The sequence below is a fragment of the Bactrocera neohumeralis genome, chromosome 3, assembly GCF_024586455.1.
Source record: "Bactrocera neohumeralis isolate Rockhampton chromosome 3, APGP_CSIRO_Bneo_wtdbg2-racon-allhic-juicebox.fasta_v2, whole genome shotgun sequence".
In the NCBI taxonomy this organism is placed as follows: Eukaryota; Metazoa; Arthropoda; class Insecta; order Diptera; family Tephritidae; genus Bactrocera; species Bactrocera neohumeralis.
Window position 1 is genome coordinate 19,729,918 of NC_065920.1, and position 25,214 is coordinate 19,755,131.

The window sequence follows — 25,214 nt, forward strand, 5'->3', positions numbered from 1 at the left end:
TTGGAGGCGTCACGGAAGTTATTTTCCGGAATTGCCTTTAAGCCGACCTGCATGCTGCTTGGATCCCCTCTGTCTGGAAAAGCCAAACCTGGGCTGTAGTGCAACTTCCAATCGGCTGCTATATCGGATATAATACCCGATTGACCCTTCGTTTGAGTCTATTGAAGACTTCCACATAAAACTTGGCGTTGACGGTTTGTGCAGGAGGAATAAATTCATGGTGTACAATGCCTTTGATGCCAAAAAAAAAAAACAATGAGCATCGTTTTCACTTTGGATTTGCTCATTCTTCTCTTTTTTGGACGAAGAGACGCCGGCGTTACCACTCGGAAGATTGCCTCTTTGTCTCGGGAGTATACTCAAAGATCCATGACTCGTCACCTGTGATTACGTTATTCAAAAATCACTTTCACACATGTTCAAAATTTCTTTGCACCCTTCCACTCGCAACAGCCTCTGCTCTAACGAACGCAGCATTGCTCCACTCACAGAAACACGTCGCACGAAAATGTTTGTCCTGAATCTCCAGGTACTCGGAGACAACTGACCAGCCGTTCGTTCGTTAGCTAGGAACGCCCTCTACCGGATCCAGTTGGTGCGTGCTCAAAGTAGAGTCGCGGCGGAAGAAAATCAGTCCTATTATCTTATTACCTTCCGGACAAACCCTGTATAATTATCCAAACAACTTTTGCAGTTTTGCTCCCAGGTAGCTTGTTCCATTGGATTTTGATTTTCTTTACCATGCTTCTGTCCAGATCGTCGGATAGACAATGCATGGGTTTCCCAATGTTGATCATTGGCTGCCTTATGCCTAACTCTGGACAGTATATCCCCGCACCAACTTTATCGTCCATTTTCAAGCCATCCGTATAAATGTTTAGAGTGTTGCGCGTAACTAACATACCTTTACGCCAACCATATTTTTCTAAATTTACTTTGAACCTTCTTTTCCAGTTGAAAAGTAGTCGGTGTTTGCCAAACCGCCATTACCCACCGAGCTATGCCCGAAGGTTCTATTCTCCTGCAGCCAGTAGTCGTACCGACGATTTTGCTGCGGAGTTTTCAGCAAAGAGGTCCATAGGCGGCAGGTTTAGTACCAGTTCAAGAGCCGGCGTTGGAATTGTTCTTATAGCTCTCGTTATTAACAGCGTAGCCAGCCTCTGAACCATTTCTATTGGCTTCCGGTAGTTGGATTTCCATACGCCTGTCCACCATACTACTGCAACGTACAGCAGAATTGCTCTCACAACAGCTATGTATGTAGCACCAGTGCATAGAGATGCAGAGAACCCCAGGTTGTGCTATGTTTGAATATCTGTTTTTGAGAGATTTTTTTCTTATTCTTGTGGATTATTCTAGAAATAACTAATCTCTTATTTAATAACCAACATCTTTGAAATCCGCAAATCAGAGATTTTATGATTTCTCGAATTTTAAAAAAAAAAAGGGTGTTTGTTTTTCACTCGCCATCTCGCTAGCTATCCTAGTATATTATTCTTATTTTATAACATAACTTTAAACGCGTTTTTCTCGAGAAGTTGTTTTGAGAGACGCTGAAGAAAATTTCTGCGAAATGGCATGAGGGATCGACTTGAAATTTTCACACGTCCTTCTCAGATATATTTTCAATGGTATAAAAAATTTAGAAATGTACATTTTTCCTCAAAAAATCTACTTGTTTTTGGGAAGCCGCCATTTTGTCAAAAATCAAAATTTTAACTAACGCTTCGATCACTACCTGTATTCATCTAAAGTAATATTTTTTTGATTTTTGAATTTGATATAATTTTATGCAAAAAAATCGTCATTTTTTCGGAGTGCCTTCTGAACAGCGGCTATGGTGTTAAAGAAATACAAAATTTTTTCAAATGAACTATCGAATTTAAAATAAATTAAATTTTTTAAATACGCATTTTTTAACTTTTTCATATAATAAAAAAAAAGGAAAACACAAAATAAAAGTTTTTTCGTTTTTAAAAAAATATTGTTTTTTAAATAATAAAATATTTTGTATTACTGTTTGCCACTCAAAATGGTTTGAAAAGCACATTTACACAGAGTGAGTACTTTTTTATAAATTCGATTACCTGTTATTAACAAATATTACTGCTTTAAATGGATAATTACTTAGTAATTTTACCAATTAAACAAAAAACGAAAGCATTCCAATCACAAGTATATCCAAAGTAGTTAAGCAGCTAGTTTAGTTAACAGTTGAACCAGATAAATTTGAGTATACAATTTTAATCGACCATTAAACACAGGGTTTGTGACAGTTTAAAGTCACAAACCAATTATATTTAAATGTGGATTTTTTATAAAAACTAAAATTGCTGTTCCCTTCATTAGTCAATTAAACGAAGTGATCAAACTTTCTATATTTCAACCACACCCAGGCCACTTTTTGCAAGACCAAAAGCCACTTCACCTAATTTTGTAGGAATTTACTAATTAACCAGCAATTAACTAATATTTAGTAACATTGTCATATGACTCAGAGCAGCAAAAATATATAAAACACACATAAACATATACAAATGTATATATAAAAATATAAATACATATATACTTTACATAATATAAAACAAGTAAGCCCCACAAAGCGTAGCACTTTTCACAGTCACTAGTTAAGGACCTTGAATTAGTGAACTAAGAGCACTCTTTGTTTTTAGTTATTTAGCTGTGATGAAGTCAAATTAATTTACGATGTTAACAAAGTAAAACAAATCAATAGGTTTGCTTCTTTGTTTTGTTTTATATTGTTATGTATTATAGTTTAGTCCCCCGAGACAACTAGTTGTTGCATTTGCTATGGGTGTTTTTGTCTCGAAAGTCTATAACAAATTGCTTAAACTAATTTAATTAGTATTGAGTTGCTAAAAGCGAAGGCATTGGCTGCTGGAAAGGTTGCAAAAAAACCCTTGACTTCAAAATAATTATATGAAAAAGGTATATGAACTTTGAGTTAAGCGGGGAGTTCAGTGAAAAAATCATTATGATATTTTAGAAATAAATTGTCTTTATAATAGGTTAGTAGGTCAGATGGCTGATCAAAGATCGCACGTGGACTGGTATATGTGGTCCTTCATGAAGCCATCGAAAAGAAGAACTTTATATTCGATCTTATAAATTGGCAAAAAGCTTAGAAGCCAACACTAAAGGTAAAGTCTTGACCTCCCAAACGCGGGACAGTTAAGAAGGAAGTGTTGAGTTGTTTTCGCCTCATCTTCTTACATACAGCTTTTGCAGATGGCGTCTGGTAGGATTCCCAGCCTTACTGCGTGGACACCAATGAGGCAAGGCCTGTTAAAGGCTCCACAACTAAGGAGATGCTGATCTTACTTGAGGGTCAAAAGATCACTCGATCTTTTGCTATCGATCTTGGGCCAAAATGCGTATGTAACATGCTGGCTCAGCGCTTGCCAAGCTTCCGTGAAGTACAACTATCTAGTAGTAGAACGCGGATGCAGGAGCACCGATCCGCTCCCATTCTATGATACCTTTTTTTGATAGCTTATCAGCTCTACAATTTTCTGTGATTCCGCTGTGGCCTAGCACCCATTATAGTCTTATCACAAAGACTCTCGTTGCTATTTATAGCGATGTTAGGCACTACTTGATCAGCCCGCACTGTCAAAGCTGGTAACGCCGCTTTGCTATCTGAGTAGATGGTTACTTCTCTGAAGGCGGCTGCACTCTGGAGCAGTAAATCTACTGCTACCTTAATGGCTGCAACTTCGGCTTGGAAAACACTGTAATAGTCAGAAAATCTGAAGCGGGAGTTGATAGCGAGCTCCTGACTGTAAACCCCATCACCAACCTTCCCCCCAAGCTTTGATCCATGATCCAAGTGATTCGGTATGAAGTCAAAGTGTGTGAGGATTTCCGAGTGTTCAGACACATGTTCTTTTAGGAACCCTTCTTTGTAATAGATTATTCTGGCTTTCAAAGTCTTATCGAGTTACCATTGTAGTAATATTTTACATTTTGAATCTGGAGGCTTACAATTTTATTTCGATAAAAATCAAATTGGTAGTGAACTATTCCTAAAGGTATAGATAAAAACTCTTAGGAATTCATCCTTAGAAGTTTTGGTGCAATTTTCATTGGAGTTACTAACACTAATTATAAAATATGCTAGAATAGCTTTTAAATGGCTTTGGTTGTCGAATTGTTTCTTTTTTTTTGATAAATCTTTATGTTACGTTTTAGATGAGCTACAGCTACTCAATCTTCTCTCTAGTATAGTCTCCGTTCATTACGTGCTTGTGATAGAGAGTCATTATTTTCTCTGATCATCTCATTTAGAAAACTTACACTCTTCATAATAATAACTGGTTACTTCTATAAGGACGGTTGTTGGTCTAATGACAATTCACAATCTGCTGGCAGCTCGCAGGATGGGTATACTTAAGTAACGACGACACATACAGAAATTGTTGGAAAGTAAGCATACGAGAAACGCTGAAGCACCTTTAAAGCTTCTGTTCAGCATTATCTAGAACCCGTCTCATATATCTAGAAGCTTCGCTTCAAGGGACTAGTTGATGAATCAAAAACCAGTAGGTCTATGTTTGGCGTGACAGCCGGCCATTGTAACCCAACCTAACCTACCTATCGACTGGTATCTTAAGCTCTCATTTAAGTAAGCTTATTACCCTTAAATTGGTTTGACAAAAAGTTTATAATACCCAGAAAGAAACGTTGGAGATCCTATAAAATATATACATATGTACATATGTACGTAACGAGCTTAGTCGATTTAGTACCTCCGTTTTTGAGATATCGATCTGAAATTTTGCATACGTATTTTTTTACTCAAGGAGCTGCTTATTAGTTGGAATCGCCGATATCGGATAACTATAGGTTATGGCCGCCATACAAACTGAACAATCAAAGTCTTGACCTTGTATGGAAAACTTTTTTATTTGACGAGGTATCTTCACGAAATTTGGAATGGACTGTTGCCTAAGGCAATTGTGCAATCTTCGAAAAAATAATTGAGATCGGATCACTATAGTATAAAGCTGCCATACAAACTGGCGTACCAAAATCAAGTAAAATAACTTTTTATACAATTTATATTTGTTCAATATCACCTTTCAGACTTCACGCATATTTATAGAAGCATCCGAATGCCATTTAGACATTATTAAAATCAGCCTACTTCAACTTTCAACACGCACGTTTTTATCAAAAAACACGCATGTTTTGCAAATGTTGAAGTTAATAGCGAATTGGGCTTGCCCCACTGCCAGCACATTCCTTCTCTTCCTCACTCAACACAACAAGCCTCTGTTTTTATCGAACACATTTCAACGTTTGCGGAAATGATTTCGCCGTTTTGATAACTGAAGGTCGCGCATAGACGCAGCAATGTGCTGAAGAAACGCGTTTGTTGAAATTCGCAAAAAAAAACTTTAAAAATTTAAAATAGAAAAGAAGTGCGCTAAGAGGAGCGTGGCGCGTTAGGGCAGTGTGACAAGCGCGGCGCAGAAGAATTCATTAAATAACAATAAAATTTGTTAGAAATTTAAAATTTATATTTAAATGAAAATGAGAACAATTTAAAAGCGTCAGCGTCGTAAAAATAACAAAAACAGCAACAACAACAATGCAAAAGTGGCGTTTGCTACTTAGCGCGCGATTTGCGTTTAAGAAGAATATTCACATTTTGATTTGGCTATTGACCTTCGTGCAACGCATTTGGTATTCATTTTAAAAATTATTGAAACGAATTTCGTCACAAATCGCGCTTTTATTGTGGCTGCTTAGCGTGTTATTTGATAAGATATACGTGTATGCGCTTTTTTTTTTAGCTGTGTGACGTGCGCATGCGCAGCACCACCTGCATGTTAGTTTTGTTGTTGTGCGCGTGCCGTTGAAAGGCAGCGTGCGTCGTTTAATCCTTCTCAATCACTACCTACTCATTTTCGCAACTTCCCTTGATATATTGCTTTATACCCTTTTTCAATTGATTCACGCTCAACACCTGTTGGCGCTCCACCGTTTGATTTATGTGCCACATGTCAGCAAAGAAATTATTTATTGTTGTTGTTTTTTCGACTTTACAATCAATTTTTGAACACATAAATTATTTATTTATTTTTTTTAATAATTTATATTTATTTTTATAATCTCAGAAATCTCTTCCAGTAAAAATTTGTCTTGCTTTTTTTAAAATTACTTTCCTTATCTTCCACTTTTGCTTTCACACTTTCTGGGTTAAAAATACGGACTCTTTTCGCATTCAGTTCGCATCTTATTCTGGCCTAGACATGTCTGCCATCGTAAGCGTGGTCATTAACCAAGCGACAGTCTTTAGTTTCTCTGTTCAAATATTTATAAACAAATTATTGCTTCCCCTTCTTATGGCTGTTTTTGTCTACAGAATTTTAATTACAAAGAAATACATCAATTGTTGCAAGTTTGCAGATATTTGTTCATGTAAAGACTCATTATGTCATCATCCCTGACGAAACCCATCCAAGTCTAAAGCAATCAGTCGCGAAGCGAGTCAAAAAACACTACTTGCTTATATGTTACAGTGTGAGCAATCTTTCATACGGATATAAAAATCTTCAATAACTTTGAAGGAATAAAAACGTTTGATTCAATTTAGGTCTGAGAGATCTGTATAGTTAGTCAATGCTATCCCTATTTTATCATCAAACTTATCATAAACTTGTATCGATATCGATTTTAATCATCGCTTCTTTCTCTTCTGCTTTGGCACTTAAACCATGGGCCGGTCTAAGCCGAGAACATAACACTTCGCCAGTTAACTTTATTCTTTGCGTGGTCGCGATAGTTATACAATCCAAATAGAGACTGATCGTGATGCACATGACCCTTGCATACGATACGTGGGCGTCCTTGCTTCCATTGTCCATCCATTGGTCTCGGATCGAAGGAACTTTTTGCTAAAGCTCATCTTGTACAACCTGTTTCTATACTGTATATTATATAGGACAGGAACAATGAGGGACTTATAGATCGTAATTTTTGTTCGTCGAGAGAAGGATCTGAGTCTCAGTCTCAAAGTAGCTTTTGTTGGCAAGAGTTTCGTCCGTCTTGCAGTCTTTTCGAGACCGTGTAAATAAAAAGCATACTTGTTTCTTAGCGGTCCTGAATGCCTTTAAGGTACTTCATCTTTATCTGATACGTCCTGTCAGTTCTTTCAGTTGCTTTCCTCAACTAGTTCGGAAGCTAAGCGGATGTAGCCGCTTTCCGGCAGCCACTATATCTACCGCCTCTCTACTTCTAAGAACTCTGCCAATGTGAAACTATTGCTCAAATTGCCGCTTTTCTATTGATTTTCTTTATGTCGTTTCATGAGTTACTAGATCGCTATTTTCTGGTTTCTTGAAGGATCGCCTGAGATCCAGCTCCGCGCAAAACATCTCGGACCGACTTCATCCATCATTGCTAATCCGGTCCGTGTAGATGTTAAAAGTTTCGTTGGTGGGTTGTGAGCCCCCGCATAATCTTTAAAGTTAATTTGATACCTTCTTTCCCAGATAAAACGTGAGAATGTGTGGTCGGGCTATGCTCTAAGATTATAATGGAAAATTTATCTAACTCTGCCAATCTTGCTGCTGATTTCGCTGCCAAGCTTTCCATTGCAATCTCGATTGGTGGCAGGTTGAATAGTGCTACCGCTATGCAGAGACTGGCCCCCAGGTACTTGGTAGGTCCTTAATTGTTAACTCTACCCCGTTGATCCTCGCGAGTTTCCGTGACGCGATCTTGCAATTTTGTATACTTTAGTTTCGGTTGTTTGGTTTTATTTTCGGATTACTTAAAAAATAATAAAAATTACAAGGTTGCCACCTGTTTTCAATATAAAATAATTGATAAAGTTGAAAATAAAATTTCAAAAATTTAGTTACGTTTGTTTGGTTCAATTATCGTTCGGTTTAAAATCAAATGAAAAATACAAGGTTGCCACCTTTTTCAGAAATAAAAAAAGTTAAAAGTTGAAAAAAGTGAAATGTGTACACCATATTAAAATCTAGAAGTACAGGATAGTTCAAAGCTATGAAAGTTTTTATGGAGTATTGCCACCTGTTTAAACTTTGTATTCAATTCAATTAATGAAATAAATTAGTATATTATTTACAATATGAGTATCAAGCTAACGAGCATTAAAAAGGCTTACGTGAAAAATATGTTTTACAAGGGTTGCCACTTAAATGAAAATTTTAAAATTGAATTACATTTATGACAATATGCCTAACAAACTATATAGCGCTGAGACGGATGTTTATTAAATTATTATTGCGAAATGTTGCCACCTGTTTGAAAAAAAATTCAAATAAATTCAATATTGAAATATTGGTATCAAATCAAAGATATTCGAAAGTTCTTTGATGCAAAGAGATATGTTTCAATATTTAATCCATTGAAATCGCACTTCAGTTAAAACAAAGCAATTTTATTTCTAGAATAGAGCAGCTTAAAAACTCTCTTACCCTTGAAGACTCGGCTAATTCCGCTCATTTGCAGATTGCGCCCCTCGCGTCGGTAAGGCGGGAGGAGGGCAATTGTTGGGTATTATTAAAATTTGTCGAAATAAAAAAATTATGATTTTTTTTGGCTAAAAACTGTAGTTGCGAAATATCTGCAATACTTGTGTCTTATCAAAGATTTTTTAGCTTCGTGCATAAATTCCATTTTATCAACATTTAAATAATAGAATTCAAATATATTGTTTTTCTAACACGTTATAAAAAGTTATTCTGCATATTGATCAAAAACAATAAATTCAAATAATTTAAAATGCAAGCGAAACTATTTGGAGAAGAGACGTAAATATTTTCGGCCTTCAAAACTGTCAAACTAGATTATTTATTACACTTTGCCGAATATGTATAAATATTGATATAAATCCGATAATATATTTAGTGCCTCTATAAGAAAATACTAAATAATGGCAAAGGAAAACAAAGCACTATTTTTTGCATTAGTATTCGAAATCATAGAAAAATTTTAAAAATTTAAAAATATACAAAATTAAATCCAACGATAAATTTGATATTTGCGCTTCATTATATTTATGTTTTTTGTTGAAGAAATCAATACATATTTTTTTTTTAATTTTCAAAAATAAATTTAGAAATATTATAATGATAATCAGAAATTTTTTCACAATGTATTATCAATGTATTTTCAAGTATATACTGCAAATTGTTGTTGACTAGTGTATTTTATGAACCATATATGTATAAATAGATCACCTCATTGGCCATTAACTATTGACAATTATCTGCACATTTATCATCTATGCAAATTATGCGGAATAGCGACTATTGAACTGCTCTAACGCCTTTTAAATATCATTTATAATAAAACCATACAGACACATGTACATACACATGTACCGGACAAACTAGTCGCGTTATGTTGAAAACGAGTGCTTACACTCGTGAGTTTTGTGAATACGGTATTTTCATGGAGTCAAAATACAAATTTTATATTTAATTTGTATATATTCAGATATTTTTATTTTCCATCTATTAAATTTTTGTGAAATTTCTTTATTTCACAACTATGTTTCATTATACAATTTCTGCACTTACCGGTATTTGTACGAAAGATCCGTTGTTGAGTGTGGGATATGAAAATAACGGCACCACTGGCGCCGTACCATTTTTCAGGAATATTGGCCCCTGTATTGGCGTCACTGTGGGCATTGGTGATTTTTTATTAGCATCTGGAAATTTAGAAAGAAAACTCATCAGTTGTTTGTTGGAAATATAAAATATTTAAAATTTGTAAATATAAAATTGTAAAATATTAGGTTAGGTTATAGGTTAGATTATAGGTTAGATTATAGGTTAGGTTATAGGTTAAGTTATAGGTTAGGTTATAATGGCTGGCTGTTATGACTCACAGTTCAGTTTAATATAAGCTAATGTTAATGTCATGTGGAACCGCAACTCTTGATAACCAATTTCCAATTCCAGTACCCTGAACTCCGAAGCTCCTAGATAAGCAAAGTACTAGGTAAGGCCGGACAGATACAGAGTAAATATAAAATCGTAAAATATTACGAAAATATGCCATAACGGCTGTGAAAGTAGCACTTTTCAACTCAAAATAATATTTCTAGATATAGTTAAAATTCTTAGCTTGACATCATATGTATGGTAAATGAGTGCAAAAAGAACACCCAGTAGACAAGTGAAGGTATGAAAGTAGTTCTACGTTGATTTTGCAAAGTTTCAGTACATCGGAATTATGAATGAAGTTGGCTGCGGTTACTTGATTGTACACAAAATATTCGTAGTCCTTCTCAAGCGCTCATTCACAATAGAGTTGTTTTCTTTGTTTCTAATATTTCAATTTGAGGTAATAATATACTCAGGTTGTACAGATTGAGAAATTTATTTCGAAATTTATATATAGAAATTATATTTTCTCCAAAAATATTATTATATTATACATAATTTTCAGTATATTCTGCGTACATAATAGAACGGATAACTAGTAACGTTGGGAAAGTCCATGATCTCATTTTAGACGAACCCGAACCAAATGCGTACAAGTTAGTTGGTAGGGTGGGTAGAGTGGATGTCTGGCTACGCACCCAGTATAAGACCCATTATAAAACTAGGACCAAAATCTACTCATTCATTTATGTCAGCTCTGAACCAACCTAGGTCCCTCTTAGGTTTATCTGTACAAAAAGTTTTATTCGCAACCTTCGACATATCTTCATCTCTGAACTACCCTGTGTTCCTGATTAAGTTCATTTACATAGAAATTTTTATTTACGCAACCTTCGACATATCTTCCAGAAACCCTCGCCCAATAGTTGCAAGTCGCTTGCTATTCAATGCCTTCTGACAGCTTCTAAAATAGCCATTGTATAGTGTTTCTAGTATGCTGGCATGTCGGCTAATTAGAAATGTAAGGACACTCACTAAAGTTATTATATCATTTCTTTCAAATTTTAATAGTCGTCATTCCATTTATGCCACGTTTATCTGCTTGTAGAGTATGTCAGGGATTGATTACACCAAAGCTATAACTATAACACATTTCTCGATTAAATATCTATATTTAATCGCATATAAATTCAATACCCTCTTTTTCGGATTCTGGTTGAAGGGTGGTGCCTGCTTTGACTAGTTCACAGTTACCATGGATATAACTATTTCCTGAAAGGCATTGCCAGTTGTTAGATTCACTAAGAGATCGATACTTACATTCACTATCTTGGATGAAAACCTAAGAGATTTTAGTGATCTCAAAGTCGCCTGACTATCTGTATATATGGATATATTACTTGTTGTCAACGCACTATTTGCCCTTATTCTTATTTGATTATCTAGTTTAGAGCCATTCGTATAGTTACATATCTCTGCATCGCTGTCCATTCAACCCTATTGTACTCAACTCTGGAAGGAAGGGCAGTATTGAGTATCGAATTTAAGTTTAATTCTATAAGGTTTCGAAAATCATCTTGGAATGCTCCTTATTACAGACGACTAATGGGATGGATTCCCTCACTTCGCCTACGACACGGCTGAGACAGTAGGTATCCCAAAAAAACGAGAGACCATTTCAGAAGTGTATTTGAAGTTGTTTGAACATACAACACTTTTTTGGTTCAATTCGTCACACAGTTTCATGAAAAAAACACTTCGAGAAAACATTATTAAAAAGTAAAAATTACCTAGTTGCCTTCGCAAACCAACTGTTAGTTCTTGTTTCGAATCTCATTACTAATTTATCACAGCTACCAATGTCTGCTCTTCGTTTCAGGAAGACATAGTTATATAAGTAAATATAAAAACACTTCAATTGTTCGCAATCGCGAAGATGCCATACTTCCTCTCTACTTGGAAGTCGTGATATTTGCAAGTAGCAATAAATATTATAATAATATTTTTAAATTACCACAATTGCTAGGTGTTTATGGCTCTTTAATATTTTTAGTGACTTTTTATTATTTCTTTTTTCTCTTTGTTTGTGTTTTTTTTTTTGTTTTTTTTTTTTTTGTTATCTTGAATCAAGTGTGTTGCCACGCTGACACAGCACGCCCACATTCGACTAACGTTGACAGCGCGTCAGCAACAACAATTATATTTACAACAACAACAGACAGCTGGCAGCCAGCAGCAACCAGCAACCTGTTTGGCGCAAACTCACCTACGATCAGTCAAACATCATCAATCTGAACAACATCATCAGCGGCCATAATCTGCCTGGAAGTTGTTTTGCATACGTGACGCTGCGTATTGCTGCTGCCGCCGGTGTTTCTTGTTGTTGTTCGTTTGTGTTGTTTGCTTTTTGTTTTTGCAATGCTTTAATTGCCGCTTTGTGGCTACTTGGCAAACATTCCACGCACAGTGGCAATCACAGCAATCGGAGTCATCACCATCAATAGCAGCAATAATAATAAGTGCAACAATAACAACAACAAAAATTATTAATGCCATACAAAAAGGCAACATTGTCGCAGCTTAATTGACAGCTTTGCAAGCTACTGCTTTTATTATTATTGTCATTTTTATTGCGTTGCACATTGCTGTTGCACCGAACGTTTGATATCTCAAACTGTCAATCGGCGCCTTATGAGTCGCCTGTTGATTGGCTCATTGCATTTCATATTGACGCTTCTCGGGCTTGCGCGCCACTGACATATTTCCCTCATCCACACAATTTACAGCATTTTTGCGCTTCGCCACAGTTAAATTATGCAGAGCACAGCGCAGCGCAGTAGTTGTCGCAGTGTGTTGCAAGTGCACAGCAATGGTTTTTCTCATCAAAAATGCAGAACGAGTGCAGCGAGAATTGCAATTGCAATTTTAATTTGACATTGCTTTTATGGTGTTTTGCATATACTTATATACAAATATATACTTATATATATGTATATACATGCATATATATTTTGTATATTTCACAGTTGCATATATATGTACATATGTATATGGCTGTTTATTTATTGGAGTATGTCAATCAAGTGCATTGCAATGTCGAACGACCTTTTGGGGATTTTTGCAGTGAAATTACGAAATTGTAAAAAAAATTTTGAAGGATATACTACCGTGACCAAAAAATAGCCAGACCTTTTATTAGATTGCCAGCTATCTCCCTTCCGCTTTTTTGCTCTTTATTCAATGCTTTATAAAAAGTGTTACAGTGATCGGGTTTGGTTCAAATATGCGCCGTTTCGTTCGATAATCTTTTTCCATCTAGACGGCAACATCATAATACCCCCCTCCTTATTTGCGTAGAACTCGGACAGTCACTTTTCACAAACCTCTTTTGAGTTCAACTTTACACCAACAAGGGCTTTCGCCAGGGAACAGGTGATAATCGCTTGGCGCTCGGTTCGAGCTATATGGTGGATGCGATAAAACCTCCCATCCGAGCTACCGAAGCTTCTAACGAGTCATCAACGAAGTGTGTGGTCTGGCGTTGTCCTGGTGGAACACTACACCCTTCCTGTTGGCCAATTCTGAACGCTTCTGGTCGACCGTCAGCTTCAAGCTGTCCAGTTGTTCGCAGTAGATGGTAGAATTAAGCGTCTGGCCATATGGAAGCAGCTCATAGTGGATGATTCCTTTCTAATCTCACCAAATACACAGCAAAACCTTCCTGGCCGTCAATACCGGCTTGGCCACTGTTTTGGACGACTCACCGGCTTTCGAACACAACCGTTTTCGCTTGATATTGTCGTATGTGATCCATTTTACGTCGCCAGTCACCATCCGCTTCAAAAATGGGTCGAGTTCGTTCCGTTTCAGCGGCATATCGCAGGCGTTGACGCCTTGATTCGGTCCAGAAGGTTTTTTTGCGTCAAATCATGCCGCATCCAAACATCAAGCTTTTCTGTGTATCCAGCCTTCTGCAGTTTGTTTAAAAAGGTTTGGTGACTAACTTCTATCACCTGGGCGATGTCAAGAGATGCCACATGCCGGTCTAACTCGATGTTTTCCATGATTTGATCGGCTTTCGTCGTCACAGGTTCTGAATCGTCGAAACCATTTCCCCGTAATTCGAAGTGATAGAGTACCATCTTCCAACACACCATTAATCTCACGGAACGTTTCTCTAGCGGATTTGCTTTTAACGAAGAAAAACTTTAAAATAACGCGAATTTCGGCGTTAGTGAACTGAATATCCAAACTAATCACTCATAGCGTCGTTTTGTAGGTTCTGTCAAGACCTTTCAAAGATGTTATAGCATTGCCAGATACGAGCTCGGTAGCGAAATTCAAAAGACAAAAAGGCGGAAGGGATATATTTTCCAACGTGATATATACAATAATTATATATATAATAATTATTATATTAATTATTATATATAAAATTATGTATTATTATTTATGAAGCGATAGCTGATAAACAGTGGGAAAACCCCATATATTGCAGAGCATTGCAAACATACACTATAAGAATAATTGCTGCACGACTTAATATTAAATTATAATTATAAAAACCAAAATTTAAAATAATTTTGTTTTTGCTTCATCCTGTCACGAACTGCGATAAGCGATGAAGTCTTATCAGTGTGCCTTACGAGAATGTTGCACAAGTACTCGGTGTAGCATTATGTGAGTGAGCAAAAATACTGGTCCACAGTATGACTCAAAGATAGTAAAAATAAAACTGGTTAGTAAAATACTAGTTGGCAACGAGAATTTTTATTTTAAAATACACACAAAATAAAGACATTGTTCTCACTTTAGATTATAACATAATTAGCTGCTATTCCCTACTTTTACAACTTCAGAAAAAACATAAAAAAATGTTTGGTTTGAATCAAATTATTTGGTCTATTTTGAGCCAGTATGAAATATTTATTCATATATTATATAATGCACATTTAAATTACCAAATTGACACCGCCTTTTAAAACTTCTTATCGCTTGAGAGAAAATACACGACTTGTGCTAACGGTTCATATGATTTGTGAGTGCGAGTAACGTAATTGATTGAATTCACTGCTTGGTAAACACTCTTATACATAAACATATGCTATTTAAAGCTTGTTGTTCTTAGCAACATAATCTATAAAACTTGCAAAATATTCATTTGATGTTTCACATCACCACCAACTGGACGCGCAACGCTTAAAAAATATACTTGAATTATGGCAGACGTGCGATATATTCCGTTTATTTTACTTTTCATTAATGCTTCATTATTTGTTGCTAGTAGCATATCGGTACAAGAAGGTAATACAAATTTTATTCATTAATTTATTTAACTATTAATTATTATTTTTTCTTAATACACAGGTGAAGATGTGGTTTTACACCCCTTTATTAAAGTTGGCAGCAAGTATTATTTAGTTACTCAGGGCTTAAAGGTACTCAAACATAAACAATTTTATTTACATAAAACACATTGTCTTTCAATTGTAGCTGAATTGGTTCGGAGCTGCGCATTTTTGTCGTTCTTACGACAGTGATTTGCTAACGATTGAATCGTTGGCCGAAAAGAATGCTTTATTTGCGTACTTAAAGACGATGTTTAGTGATATACATGCTTGGACAAGTAGCAACGATTTGTCGGTGGAAGGAACATACGTGTCGCTGAATAGTGGACGTCCAATGCTTTATTCATTCTTTGGACATAACGAACCTAACAATGCGGGAGATGAGGAGGATTGTGTACAAGTCATACTACACAATGATATTTTTGTAATGAACGATAATAATTGTGCAAAACAAATGCATGTTATTTGCGAAAAGCGTTCACCGTTAAATTCCGCTCGTAATTTTGCCACAAAATCAAACTGTGAGAATGTAGCAGAGGAATGCGGTTTCACAAAACTGCTGGAAGTATTTCTACAATCTGCAAATATGTTAAACTGCAGGGCGTAATAATAATATGTAAATAAACATCTTTGTTTTTTCTTATTTATTAGTGAGCTAGCTTTGTGTGCTGATGTGATTTTGATTGTTAAAATAAAGAGTTATAATATTGGTTGGAAAATATCTCCCTTCCGCCTTTTTGTCTTTTGAGTTTCGCTACAGAGCTCGTATCAGGCAATACTATGCATCTTTGAAAGGTTGCGAATATTGCGTTCAATAGTTATAAACGTGAAAACATAAAGTTCAATAATGCCGAAATTCCCGTTTTTTTAAGTTTTCCTTCGTTAAAGGCAAATCCGGTAGAGAAAAGTTCCGTGAGATTAATGGTGTTTTAGAGGATGGTGTTCTATCACTTCGAACTACGGAGAAATGGTTTCGACGATTCAGAGCGGGTGAAAATGACACCATGGATAAGGCAGCCGGCGGAAGACCTGTGACGACGAATACCGATCAAATCATGGAAAACACCGAGTAAGCTCGTGACATCGCCCAGAAGATGGGAGTTAGTCACCAAACCATTTTAAACCATGTGCAGAAGGCTGGATACACAAAAAAGCTTGATGTTTGGGTGTCGCATGATTTGACGCAAAGAAAACCTTCTGGACCGAATCAACGCTTGCAATATGCTGCTGAAACGAAACGAACTCGTTCCAGTTTTGAAGCGGATGGTGACTGGTGACGTAAAATGGATCACATACGACAATATCAAGCGAAAACGGTTGTGTTCAAAAGCTGGTGAGTCGTCCAAAACAGTGGCCAAGCCGGTATTGACGGCCAGGAAGGTTTTGATGTGTGTTTGGTGGGATTGGAAGGGATTCATACGCTATGAGCTGTTCCCATATGGCCAGACGTTTAATTCTACCATCTACTGCGAACAACTGGACCGCTTAAGCAGGCGGTAGAATAGAAGCGTCCAGAATTGGCCAACAGGAAAGGGACAGGACAACGCCTAACCACACACTTCGTTGATAACTCGTCAGAAGCTACGAGAGCTTGGATGGGAGGTTTTATCGCACCCACCATATAGCCCGGACATAGGGCCAAGTGATTACCACCTGTTTCTGTCCATGGCGAACGCCCTTGTTGGTGTAAACTTGAACTCAAAAGAGGCTTGTGAAAAGTGGTTGTCCGAGTTCGTCGAAAATAAGGAGGTTGCTTCTACGATCGTGGTATTATGTAGTTGCCATCTAGATAAAAACAGATTATCGAACGAAGCGGCGCGTATTTGAACTAACTCCAATCATTGCAACACTTTTTATAAAGCATTGAATAAAGAGCAAGAAAGGGGAAGAGATATTTGACAACCTAATATATAAAAGTTACGTGTCACGTTGTTTGTCCGCGATGGACTCTATTAACTGGAAAGAAAGGCTGGTAACTAGATATTGAGAAGGCAGCCTTAAATTTGTTATTTTTTCCCAAGAAATTTGTTTGTATGAACATATTCAAAATTAAACCGCAATTACAATCCCTGGTTTCTTATACCAACAAAAATATGTTCGCCTTTATATGCGTAAATAAAGTATTACTAAATGGTTATTAGGGTGAATAATAGTATAAGTATTGGCATGTATATTAGGGTGTTTTTTAACTAATAATTTTTTCAATCCTGTCACGAAATTTCCTTTGAAATACCCTAAAAATAATTTCCCTGAAAACTTTAGCCCTTAATATTAACATTAAGAACTGGACCAAGTCATGTAAAAATTTTCCATGAATCGTGTATTTTCACTACAATCGTGATTTTGTATCTTTAAATTCCTACAGATCAGAGGTGTTTTATGGCATCGACTTTGGACGCATATTTCAGAATTGTTCCTTAAAAAGTTTGTCTAAACCTATTTTTTCCACGAAATTCGAATATTCTCGTAAATAACAAGAGCTTGTGAGACAAACTTGTAAAATTTTATTTGCTACAAAAAGGGTCCAAGCGCAAAATCGCTATCATTAATGATTCTCAAGATATTAAGCTTTTTAAGTAAGGCTGTATGGAATTTTCATAGATTTTTTATTACATACCATCTATCATCCGTATAAAAAAATTGCACTCGCTTTCCCTCACCAAGAAGCGGCTCCTTTGCCAAAATGACCGATATCGGACTACTATAGCATATAGCCGTCATAGAAACAGAACGATCGGACTTAAGATCTTGTATGGACAACTTTTTCGTTTGACGAGATATCTTCACGAAATGGGCATAAGTTATTGCCTCAGGCAAAGATGCAATCTCCGAAGAAAGGATCGACACACTATAGCATATATATTAAATTAATATATTTAAATTTAATTTAATTTAATTTAATTTTATTTAATTCATTTAATTTGATTTTTTTTGTTTAACGTCTTATTATTATATTTTATTTGCCTTATTATTTAAATAAATAACGCTTTTTTGTAATTTAATTTAATATAATTTAATTTATTTTTTCTTTTTTTTTTTTGATTTTACTACATTTTATTCCATTTAATTTTATTTAATTTTTCTTATATTATTTGACTTTATTTCTTTTCATTTTATTTAATTTATTTTTTCTGTCTTAATTTTTGCACCATTTCGCAATGCCACGATATTTATCTGCATTTCGTTAATTGTGTCACTCGGTAAAAGTGCACGAATGCGACTTGCCTGCACAAGTGTAATCGCTGATTGCAAATACATACATACACTGGTACCTATGTGCCTCGTCGGCGTGTTAATACATGTGTAGTAAATATATATGTGTGTCTGTGATGTAGGCAATAATGTTTTAAGGACGGCGCAACGTTTTGTGGGTCAATTAAAGCTACGCGCATGCAGCAAATGTCCACGAATTTTATTTTTACGCTTTAATTTCCTTTAGTTTCAAAAATCCCTACGGTACGTAAAACAACAACTACCATGCGAAGCAGAAAATCCGGTCATAATTCGTGCAGAAATCAGCCGACCGACAAGTGAGTTATCGCGACCACGGACAGAGCTGCTGGCAAATATAGATTGCTCAATAGCGTTGTTGCTCTGATTTGCGCTGTTGTTGTTGTTGTTGTCGCTGATATTAGGTTAAATGAATTGAAATGCAGCCTGGTGCAGTTTTTGGTTGCAATTTCGTGCATTACATGTCAAGATGGACTTTCAAAACGACTTTCTCTTTGAGTAAGTGGCGTGCACTTTTAACATTTTCATGCGCTCGCTCTTATGTATATTTATGAGACCCTGTGTGGATTTGGTTTTATTTTAAATTTTTTTTTGCGTTTTTTGCTTGCTTAAGCTTATCAGTGACTTCAAAAATGCACTTGAATTTCGGTTGCATTTTAATCCAAGTGCTGCTTCAACCAACACGAACGGGGCTTGAGTGCAGACAGAAAATGTTGTTGTTTATATTTTTTAATTGCAACTGTTACGAAATCGCCAGCAAATTTCAAATTCATGCTGCATAAAGTGTGGCAACACTCAAAAGTGGAGCAAGAGGGTATTCAATGTTGAAGGAGAGAATAATACTATTTTAGTTGAGAAAGTAATAAAAGATTAAAAAAAAAATTGTAAATAAAAATATTTAAATAAATTAAAATGTACATAATTTAAATTTGTTATAAAAAATATAATAAAATAAATAAAAAAATAGTATAAATTTTATTTATTTCGTACAATTTTGTTTTTATTTTATATTTTTTTTATAATTTCGTTTTTTTTAAATATTGAAACCTCTAAAAACCTTTTTTTTATAGAAAATCATAAAAAATATAATAAAATAATCAAAAAAATAATGAAAGAATAAAAAAAAATTTTAAAAATATAAAAAAATTAAAATATAATTTAAATTTGTTATAAAAAATATATAAAAAATAGCATAAATTTTATTTTCTTTTTATTTTATTACTAATTTCGTTTTTTTTTAATCTTAAAATCTGTAAAAACTTTTTTTTTAAATCAAAAATAATAACTGGAAAATAATTTAAATTTGATTTATTTTTATAAATTTTTTACAATTTTGTTTTTTTTTAATATTGAAACCTCTAAAACCCGTTTTTTTATAAAAAAAATATAATAAATTTAATAAAAATATTTATATTTTATATATATTTTTTTAATTTTTGCGTGCCTTTTTTTATTTTATTATTAATTTCGAAATTTTTAATATTGAAACCTCTCTTGTTTAAAAAAAATCGAAATTAATGTTAAAATAAAAAAAAAATTTTACAAAAAAAATAAAAAAAAATAATAAAAAAATAAAAAATAATTAAATTTTTTTTTTTATTTTTGTTGCACAATTTTGTTTTTATTTTATTATTAATTTTCATTTTTTTAATCTTGAAACTTCTGAAAACTTCTTTTTTATAAAAAAATATATATAATACAATAATTAAAAAGTAATACAATTTTTTATATTTTTTTTAAATTTTTTTCGTATAATTTTGTTTTTATTTTATTATTAATTTCATTTATTTTTTAATTTTGAAACCGCTATTTTTCCTAATAAACCACTCAGTTGTTCGAAGCGCAGTGAAAAAATCTCAACACGACAAAGAATTGTTATTGTTGTCATAACATTACTAATTTACATATATATTAATTTCAAAAAGCACATTTGTTGTTATTCTAAAGTAGACAAAGACACTATTGTCACCGCCTCAGGCTCACTATTACAAAATATATATGCTAATGTCTGCTTGTGCTCCCAAAAACATGGTTCCTTTACAGCATGACTTGATCATGAAAACTTGCATAATGTCGGAAATATGCAATGCGTGTAAAGTTTTTACACAAACACTCTCCAAATGAGCCACATACATACATACATATCAACTTGCATACTAATTTTGCCACAAGAGCCTCAACAGGTAGGCTGCTGCTGCACATACATACACATGCGACAACAGTTCAAGTGTGTCTCGAGAGCAACGAGATGTAGAGCATTGATTATGAATGTGCGCTTGTAACTGCGCGTGAAGGCAGCGAAGAGGTGGTTTATGCTGTAAGGCGGGCGGTGGCAGTCAAACGCTTGTTTATTTGCTTTGGCTTGACTTTTATTTATTAGCGTGAGAAATTTGTATTTTGTTACTATGTATACAACAACAAACACGTCTAGTTGTTTAGCCGACAGCCTACTGTTGAAATACAGAAATTTGTTTGTGCAATTGGTTAGCGTAGATTGTGTGTAAACAAAAGACTTAAGCAACGAACTTGCTGCCTAGAACATTGACGAAGGAAGGAGACTACTGTTATGCTGCTTTTTGGTAGTTAAAGTTTAATGAAATGGAAATCATATATGAATATGAAAAATGTTTGAAATATGTTTTTAAGAGATATACGAAGCAATTATGTGTTTTGAGTGTATAATCGACTATTCGTTTTTTTGCTTAAAGTACACAGAAGCGTCCCAAAAAAGTTATTAAGTTAGTGGAAAAGTGAGATAAAATGTGGCTGTTCAATCGGCTTTAGTATCGAAGCGTTCGGGTTGGTCAGCAGAAGAACTTGAAACTTTAAATGTATTTTTCATATCGTGCGACGATGGTACTTGGAGGCTATAGCACGTTATCACATGAAATTTTAACTGTAACCTTGCAAGCTTTACAGTTGTACAATTTTTTTTGTTATTATTGAAAATTTTTTAATGAATTTTTCGGTCTAAATTGAACTTTTTTACAAGACCGTCAAGCTTGCCACTTACTGGTAAGGTTATAAGGTTATGTGGCATAAATTAAGATATCCTTTTTCACCGATCCTCTTGAAAAGGGTGATTCCGAAATTCAATAGCCACTATTTTGTATCAATATACAATTTTTTTATATACTCAAATGCGTAGGTTGCTTTTTATATTTCGAGGTTTGCTAATCCTATTGTTACAATCTGGCAACTCACAACATTATCGTAAAGTCTGACATTTTATACATTTGATGTTATACATACTCAGAACATTTGGACATGTACTCGCTATTTTTGCTGTTTACAGTAACTTAAAATCTTCATCTTGTTTACAAAATAGAATCAAATCGCAACCATTTTCGTGCGATTATTTTTTTTAACACTATCTCAGCGACTGGACATCGATGAACTTAAAACAATTTTCAAAAAAAGTCAATTATCCTATTTGTGCTATTTACAGTTACTTCAAATATTCACTTCCGCTAAAAAATGGAATGAATTCAGTACTAACCATCGACATGGACTAACTCATCGATGAGCTTAATTCAATTTCCAAAAATTGTGAATTATCCTATTTGTGCTGTTTACAGTAACTTAAAATATTAATTTCCTCTAAAAAATGAAATGAAATCGCTACTATCCATCGACATGGACTAACTCATCGATGAACTTAATTGAATTTTCATAAAAAAAATGTCAGTTATCCTATTTGTGCTTTTTACAGTAACTTAAAATATTCATTTCCGCTAAAAAATGGAATGAAATCGCTACTAACCATCGACATGGACTAACTCATCGATGAACTTAATTCAATTTAAAAAAAAATTGTCAATTATTCTATTTGTGCTGTTTACAGTAACTTCAAATATTCATTTCCGCTACAGCAACAGGACATCAATGAACTTATTTCAATTTTCAGAAAAAATTATCAGTTGTTCACACTGGTCTAACCTCTTCAGAATTTTTCCTCAGATCTATACCACCAACTTTGTATGGTAAAACTACTAAAATACCATAATACTTTATTTCAAATGCAGCTCTTTGTAAGAAACAGAGAGTGAAACGCTTGTAATAATATTAGTTATAGGTTGAAACTTTAAATTATTATCCAAGAAAGACACGGCAAGTAACACTGTCATCTCAAAAATTGCACCAGCAATAGAACTAATTATCATGAAGTATTTCTAGATCATATTCGTTTACAAAAATCGATTCAACAGATGTACTACTCGTATGTTGCAAGTGTTTGAAGTATCATGCTTGAGTATATTGATCAGTAATTGAAGTAGTTTCAGTATAAAAATTGAGACACTCATCACCCTGAAACCGATAGTGAGCTTTGTGATGAAGCTTGGATCTTTGGACTAAGACATCTTGGTAAATCTCTCATTATAATTGGTAATCTAGCAAATTGAAGAAAAGAAACACCCTTCGTTAATGAACCTATCTATTTAACAAAAGAACCTCTCTTTACACAATAAAGGCGAGTTGAGCTCAATGATCAACCCGTTTACTTTTTCGCAACTTGAAGCCACACATGCTGTTCTTAACAGATTTTTTCTTTTTATTGGTTGTTTTATTCTTTAAAATAATGTAATACAAACTAAAATTGCTTTTGTGTAGTTTTATTTGGGAAAATAACTTGCAGTGAGCATAAAATATTGGTTAGTCGAAAAAGTCTTTTCGTATTTTGTCATCTATTGTCATCGTTGCAGTTGTACATCTCCAGTGCTACTAATCACATAATGCCATCATGTCTCTAGCGGAAAAATGGCAAAAAGTGGTTGACCAAAATGTTACTTTTTTTTCACTATTTTTCATAAAAATATAAAAAAATAAGTTAAAGTTTGATTAGAAATACGAAAAGACTTTTTCGACTACCCAACAGTTTGAAAAAAATAATAGGAAAATATTTTAAAATCTAAATACAACAACAACATACTAAATTAGTAGCATAGAAATGTGGCTAAGACAATCAGCTCTTGAGTATGTAATATATCTACAAATATAATATAAATTTATGCACTTTTAATGAAGAAAAACCACAAGCATAGATTTTCTAAAATGAAGGCAAATCGCTAATAACAACAACAATAACAGTAAATAAGAATTATAAAAATACAAAATGTCTCGCTTGCCTTGAAATGTGGTGCGCTGCAGTAAAGTGCTGCCATAAGCTAACCGCAACAATCAGAACAAGTAAATCGCCCGACGCTGTTAAAGCGGCTGCCAATGGACCAATCAATAGCTTTAGTCACCAGCAAACAGTCATGTGCAACTATGGTGCAGTAAACAAACCCTTGTTGTTGTTGTAAGTAAATGGAAAAATAATGTAACAAAGCGCCAGCAGCAATGGTGGTCAATAACGGTCTCGCAACAAAGCGCAGACAGACATTGTTGCAGCGGGCAGGCGGTACAAAGGCACATTTATGCTATATATAAAAGTATATATGTCCATGTATATGTGCATATATATTTTTATGAGCAACGCATTCGCTGCAGTTCTCATTTGTTGTTAATTGCAATTTGAATGGCTTTTAAGCACTCGTCTATATATATGATATATCAACTATAGGTTTATACATATCGCTAACTGCAGCTGATCAGTTTCATATGTCACGCACACATACATATTGTTTGCGTGCTTTTGACACCATCAAATGCTGGTTGTTCACAGCAAAGAGTTTTGACACAGAGTTAGCCGCCCGAGTTAGCAATTTGAAATGTTCCAAATGATGATGGCTGCGCCGGCGCACGTACTCGTGCTTTTGATGCTGTGGTTGTAAGTTGTTATACATGCAACGGTGCTATGCTATTTTCGAAATCTTTTATTTTGATTTAATACCAAGCCAACGGCGTTGAACAAATTACAATGACATTTATTGCCAGGCGATTAAAATTTGAAAATATGTCTGATCCATAAAAAATATTCAGTGCAATTACTCGCGAGAGTGTGCCTGATTAAATAACTGTGCGTATATATATTCAGATATTTACTAAATTGGAATTCACTTAACGAATCGAACAAACTATGACTAACATATTGGGTAGTCGAAAAAGTCTTTTCGTATTTTGTCAATAGATGTCGTTGCAGTCGTATATCTCCAGTGCTACCAATCAAATTGTGTCTTACCATATAGCGTTGGAAAGGTGAGATTTTAAGGTTCATTTAATCAAAAAAAAAATTTAATCCGGGAAAGTTGAAAAAAAGTTACAGCTGCTCAAAAATGTGTGAAAATAATGAAGAGATTCGCTATATTTAGAAACTTTTTTTATAAAAAAGGGAAGAATGCCACACAAGCCACCGAAGACATTTGTAAAGTTTACGGAGGCAATGCTGTATCAGTTTGTTTAGTACAACAATGATTCGCTCGTTTCCGTTCTGGAAATTTCGATGTGAAAGATGTACTCGCTCTGGTCGACCTTTCGTTGAAAAAGGCGATGAAATTATGGAAAATATTGACCAGGATCATAATCATAATCACATAAGCAGCCATGATATCGCTAAGGAACTTAACATTTATCACCAAACGGTTTTGAACCATTTAAAAAAGGCAGGCTACAAAAAGAAGCTCGATGTTTGAGTACCACATGAATTAACATCTGCGATTCTTTGCTGAAACGAAATGAAATCGAACTATTTCTGAAGCGAATGGTAACATGAAACGGAAAGTGGATCAAATAAGACAATAATGTGCGAAAAAATCATGCTTCAAGCGTGGTGAAGCTCAACAAATGGTCGCAAAACCTGGAT

General features: G+C 34.5%; 2 protein-coding genes across 2 annotated transcripts in view; one reads left to right on the plus strand and one right to left on the minus strand.

Moving 5' to 3' along the window:
• The window catches only part of LOC126752947 (protein spaetzle 3), an 80,423-nt gene that overhangs the window by 18,493 nt on the left and 36,716 nt on the right, over window positions 1-25,214 (minus strand). Inside the window, exon 3 of the mRNA XM_050463998.1 lies at window positions 9,582-9,715. Within this exon, the coding sequence (XP_050319955.1) occupies window positions 9,582-9,715 (134 nt within the window). The remainder of the gene's footprint in view (window positions 1-9,581; window positions 9,716-25,214) is intronic.
• LOC126752950 (C-type lectin 37Da-like) lies at window positions 15,043-15,962 on the plus strand. Its single transcript, XM_050464003.1, has 3 exons — window positions 15,043-15,197; window positions 15,261-15,331; window positions 15,387-15,962. The coding sequence occupies exons 1-3, from the start codon at window positions 15,113-15,115 to the stop codon at window positions 15,846-15,848; spliced, it is 618 nt and encodes a 205-aa protein (XP_050319960.1). The 5' UTR covers window positions 15,043-15,112; the 3' UTR covers window positions 15,849-15,962.

Coding starts and splice junctions, on each gene's coding strand:
- LOC126752950 (XM_050464003.1), top strand. CDS start 15,113: ATGGCAGACGTGCGATATATTCCGTTTATTTTACTTTTCATTAATGCT. Junction 15,198..15,260: donor TAGCATATCGGTACAAGAAG/GTAATACAAATT, acceptor CTTAATACACAG/GTGAAGATGTGGTTTTACAC. Junction 15,332..15,386: donor TAGTTACTCAGGGCTTAAAG/GTACTCAAACAT, acceptor TTTCAATTGTAG/CTGAATTGGTTCGGAGCTGC.